The sequence below is a fragment of the Motacilla alba genome, chromosome 21 (assembly GCF_015832195.1).
Source record: "Motacilla alba alba isolate MOTALB_02 chromosome 21, Motacilla_alba_V1.0_pri, whole genome shotgun sequence".
NCBI lineage: Eukaryota > Metazoa > Chordata > Aves > Passeriformes > Motacillidae > Motacilla > Motacilla alba.
The window spans coordinates 153,191-157,363 of NC_052036.1; the positions used below are offsets into that span (position 1 = coordinate 153,191).

Here is a 4,173-nt window from a genome sequence, read left to right on the forward strand (position 1 = left end):
AAATACACAAGTAGGGATTCCTTCCCCAAAGCTCACAGCAGAACAGGCTCAGACAGGAAGGCATCAGAATGAGGTGAGTGCAGTCACCTCCAGCTCCTCTGGCCACTTGGTTTTGTGCAGGGTCTGGAAGGCATGAGCATGAGGCTCATCCTGTTTAGGTGTTACTACAGACTCCCCTGATACCTCCCAATTGCTTTCATTGTAAAGTGAGGAGGGTGTTGGGCATGAAGGTTTCAGCTAGCGCTGAGTGACCTGATTTGGTATTGATACGGGCAGCTAGGGTGTGTGCCTTTTGGGGTATGATCCAAGATAATGCTCACTCTTGCTCAGTTAATTTCTTGTCCCTTTGACACAGGCTGCTTATTTTGCTGGCTGTGCTCTATAGTGGAGTAAGGAGCAGCATTGTGCCACAAAAAATGTATGGAAGGATCACATCCCCAAACTTCCCAAAGGTCTATCCAAATCACAAGGAGAAAATATGGAATATCACTGTCCCCAAAGGATATTTTGTTCGCATTTACTTCACCCATTTTAACCTGGAGTTGTCCTACCTGTGTGAATATGATTATGTGAAGGTATGTGTGGGATGGGGTAACATGTAGCAGGCACAGCTGTTAAAAACTCTGTTTATGTGATCCTGGGCACTTGCAGAATCAACATAAGTCTTTGTCAGCTCTTGATTTTAGTCTACTTATAAAGTTCAGGCTCAGCTGGTTTCTAAATTATGTGTTTATTGAGGCCTATGGACCAGGAAGCAGATGTGGACGTCACATTGGAACATCTGAAACGAGAGATGCTTTTGCTCAGAAAATTCTGATGCTCTTCTGTGGTGAAGCAAAAGGTGTGAAATTTTGCCCAAAACAATATTTGAGCATTTTGCTAATTTTACAGTGTTTTAAATTAATAACTAATGCTTGATACAGATTATAATGGGAGAGCATAAAATGTAAGTGATAGTCTAAACAAGATACTGTCAGCTCATCTGAGCGGGCACTCACAGCAGCAGTTACTGTGGTGTGTTTGCTGGCTAATGTGAGAAACAGCCTCAGGAAGAGGAACAAAGATACTGCCTTGGGGAAGTGTTTGGGTGAGCAGCAGTGCCCCTGAAAGATGTATGTGTCTGGTCCAGGCATCCTGTTACTGATTTGAGGCCATGCTACCTCTGCACTCCTTTTGTTGTTTGTGTGGGTCTGATGTACAATAAGGAAGGAGCTGTGTATGCAGGGAGTATGCAAACCCAGTTTTGCATCTGACTGAACCAAACCAGGCAGCCTTGTTCCCACTGAGAAAAATCTCATTTCCATGGTTTTATATGGCAAGTTGCTCCCATTCCCCAAATGTCTGTTGTTCTACATGTACCTTCCCTTATGTAGGACAGAATATCCATTTCTGGTAGTTGTGTAGTACACAGCTCCCTCTTTACCATGCCCAAAATAAACTCCATGTATCAGAACATTTCTGTTGTGTTAAAGATAAATGAAGAGCTGAAACTCTAATACATGCATCACAGAGCAAGTGAGTTACTTGCTTAAGGACACCTTTTTCTATACATTTGAATTTATCAGTGTGTGAAACCTATTAACCCCAGTTGTCTCTGGCTTTACCAAGATCTGATTGTCACTGAGAGTGCCAAGTTAACAAGAGTATTATAAACAAAGCAGAGCTGGCATCAGAGGTTTGTGAGGACCTCTAAAAGGAGAAAGGGAGACAAAATTGTGGTCTTAAGTCACAGAGAACAGAGGAAATCCACTCTTACCTGGCCTTGGATGTGGACTTACCTCCAGGAGCACTTTTTGAGAGCATCCAAGCTTCCTTCCCCACACTGTTAAACACATGCTTTTCCAGCCATGGCAGCAGGTTGGGAAGATCAATGTTCTGTGCTCACCTGCTGGATTTGTCTGTCTGTTCTGCAGCTGAGCTCTGGTGGGAACACCTTGGCTATCCTGTGTGGAAGGGACAGTACAGACACTGAGGAGGCTCCGGGTAACAGGACGTACATCTCTGCTGACAACCACCTCATGGTAGTGTTTCGGTCTGATTACTCCAATGAGAAACCATTCACAGGCTTTGAGGCCTTTTATGCTGCTGAAGGTGAGAGACTGGCCCCTCTTGTAGATGGAAGAGCCATGGCTGTGGTGGGGTTGGTGCTTCCCTGGGCTCTCAGAGCCTGAGGCTGCTGGTGTGGGGTAGGAGAAGGTGGTCTCATTGTACGGAAGCAGATGCAGAGGGGCATAGCGACCAAAGACCAACCTCACAAAACACTGAGAGAACATTTTGTTGAAATCTATTGTTTGCCTGATTCTGTGCTTTGCCCATTAGATATCGATGAGTGCAAACAGCCATTGGATACTAAACCCCTCTGCAGTCATCACTGTCACAACTACATGGGGGGCTACTATTGCAGCTGCAGGGTTGGCTACATACTGCATGAAAACAAGAGGACATGCACAGGTGAGCTCTTTCTAGATTAGAAGATACTCCCCTATCTACAACATCCACTTAAATCCAGTCCTGACAATAATATCAAGGTGAAAGCTCTGGGGTTTTGTTTTCATTTTTAGTATTCCCTGTGTGCCTGGTGCAGCTAGGAGTAGGTTCACAGTGTTAGTCAGGGCTGTGAGCAGAGGCCCTGCTTTGAAGAGGGGCTGTGGGTAAGTGGCTGCTGTTACAATTTTGTGTCGTAGTAAAATGCTGCACTGGCAATTGGTTTTTGCTACTCCTTTCCACCTCTGTTCAGCTTTAGGTGAGTTGAATAGAAAATCAATAAATGTCTTATACTTTCCACCACAGATATTTCCACACAAAAGTCTTCATGGGTGCCAGTGCAGCCAGTCTTGCACAACTGAGTATATCTTGCTCCCTGGGTACCAAGATCCTGAGTATTCTGGACCCAAGTTAGTAGATATGTTGGGAAAACTACCAACTGAGTTGTGAAGTCTAATGAAGCAATAATTAGGTTGCTGCCTGGTAAGGACACAGGCCAAGAAGGAGCCTGTGGAAGAAGAAGATGGTTTACATATCACTGACACTAGATACTATAATCCAGGCATTAAATGGCCAGACATGAATCTCTTGTTCAGAAGGGCTGACAGTGTGATGTCCATCTCGCTGGCTACTGCCGGGCTCGGCTCCACAGTTCGTAACTAGGGAAAGCTTCTGTGGCATCAGGTAGCGAAGTGTCTGGATCAGCATGGTGATCAGTACCTCAGGATTCCCTTTGCAGTGAAACACATGCCTACACAGGGTACAAGGTTCACCCTTTATGGGTGCAGCTTTGCCAACTGGAGCTAAATTCTGTCTGGAAAAAAATCAACACACATACTGCCCATCAATACTGTCATAGGTGAAAGATAGTTTCTTTGAGCTCCCCCATGCTGAAATGCAAAATTGGATCTAATTTCCAGTGCTTAAGGCTGCCTTGGCATTTGCCTTCCCAACAACAGCCTATCACAAACTGTCTCCATCCATGGCTGCCTGGGTCTGATTCAAGATTCAAATTCCTCATGTCTCCAGAGTATTGGAACAGACATGTTCATTCAACCTGCCCTTCCTAAAGTGATGCCTTTTAGCACAAGCATATGGATTTGCTGATGCTGTAAAGCCTTAATGTGAAGGTGCTAATGTGAAGGTGCAAAATGGAAAGCTGTGAACTAGCACATGAGCAGCTCTGCATTGACCATTCATGTGTGTACATTTCATCCCCCCTCCGTGAAAAGAGCTCTTGTTGTGTTGCACTGAGGTTCTAGCAGAGGGAGCTTCTCAGCAATAGTGACAGGCCAAGCTACCTTGACTGTGGAGATGTTGGGAATTGCTGTGATGCAGCTGATGTGCCAAAGGTCTCTGCAGATCTCCTTCATGAGCTGATGGCAAAAGCTGCCCCTGTGTCTTTTGGGATCCTGTTTGAGCTGGCTGATATTGACAGGCTCTTTTTCTCCTTTGTTTTCCAGCAGAAGATATTTAAGCTTCTCCTCACTTAGGCAGAGATGGAAACAGATGTGCTGGGAAGACCTGGTTTCCTTCCTTCCTGACCTGCGTGTTGCAGTCTGCCCAAGGGCTGAAGGCTTCTTTTGCTCCATGACTTGTCCATATGGTTCCTTACCTTTCAGACTTGCCTGCTGCAGATAATAAAGAGGCTGTTACCTGTTGAAAGCCAAATGCAGTCTCTGGGACATT

The 4,173-nt window shown here is 45.3% G+C and overlaps 1 protein-coding gene across 3 annotated transcripts; it reads left to right on the forward strand.

Annotated features, from left to right (window-relative positions):
- MASP2 (mannan binding lectin serine peptidase 2) lies at nt 1-4,173 on the forward strand. Of its 3 annotated transcripts, XM_038159922.1 has the most exons (6): nt 1-73; nt 356-575; nt 1,914-2,091; nt 2,320-2,451; nt 2,562-2,651; nt 3,948-4,173. In XM_038159922.1, exons 1-5 carry the CDS (start codon nt 69-71, stop codon nt 2,606-2,608), a joined length of 582 nt encoding a protein of 193 aa, XP_038015850.1. In that variant the 5' UTR covers nt 1-68; the 3' UTR covers nt 2,609-2,651; nt 3,948-4,173. The 3 variants fall into 3 exon arrangements, with proteins under 3 accessions (XP_038015850.1, XP_038015851.1, XP_038015852.1); XM_038159923.1 differs by lacking the exon at nt 2,562-2,651 and having other exon boundaries at nt 2-73; XM_038159924.1 differs by lacking the exon at nt 2,562-2,651 and having other exon boundaries at nt 2-73; nt 3,951-4,173.

What these genes read in the sequence shown, in the direction of transcription:
- MASP2 (XM_038159922.1), top strand. An exon ending in GGCCTTTTATGCTGCTGAAG is followed by an intron (nt 2,092 to 2,319) that starts GTGAGAGACTGG and finishes TTTGCCCATTAG; the next exon opens with ATATCGATGAGTGCAAACAG. An exon ending in AAACAAGAGGACATGCACAG is followed by an intron (nt 2,452 to 2,561) that starts GTGAGCTCTTTC and finishes TTTCATTTTTAG; the next exon opens with TATTCCCTGTGTGCCTGGTG.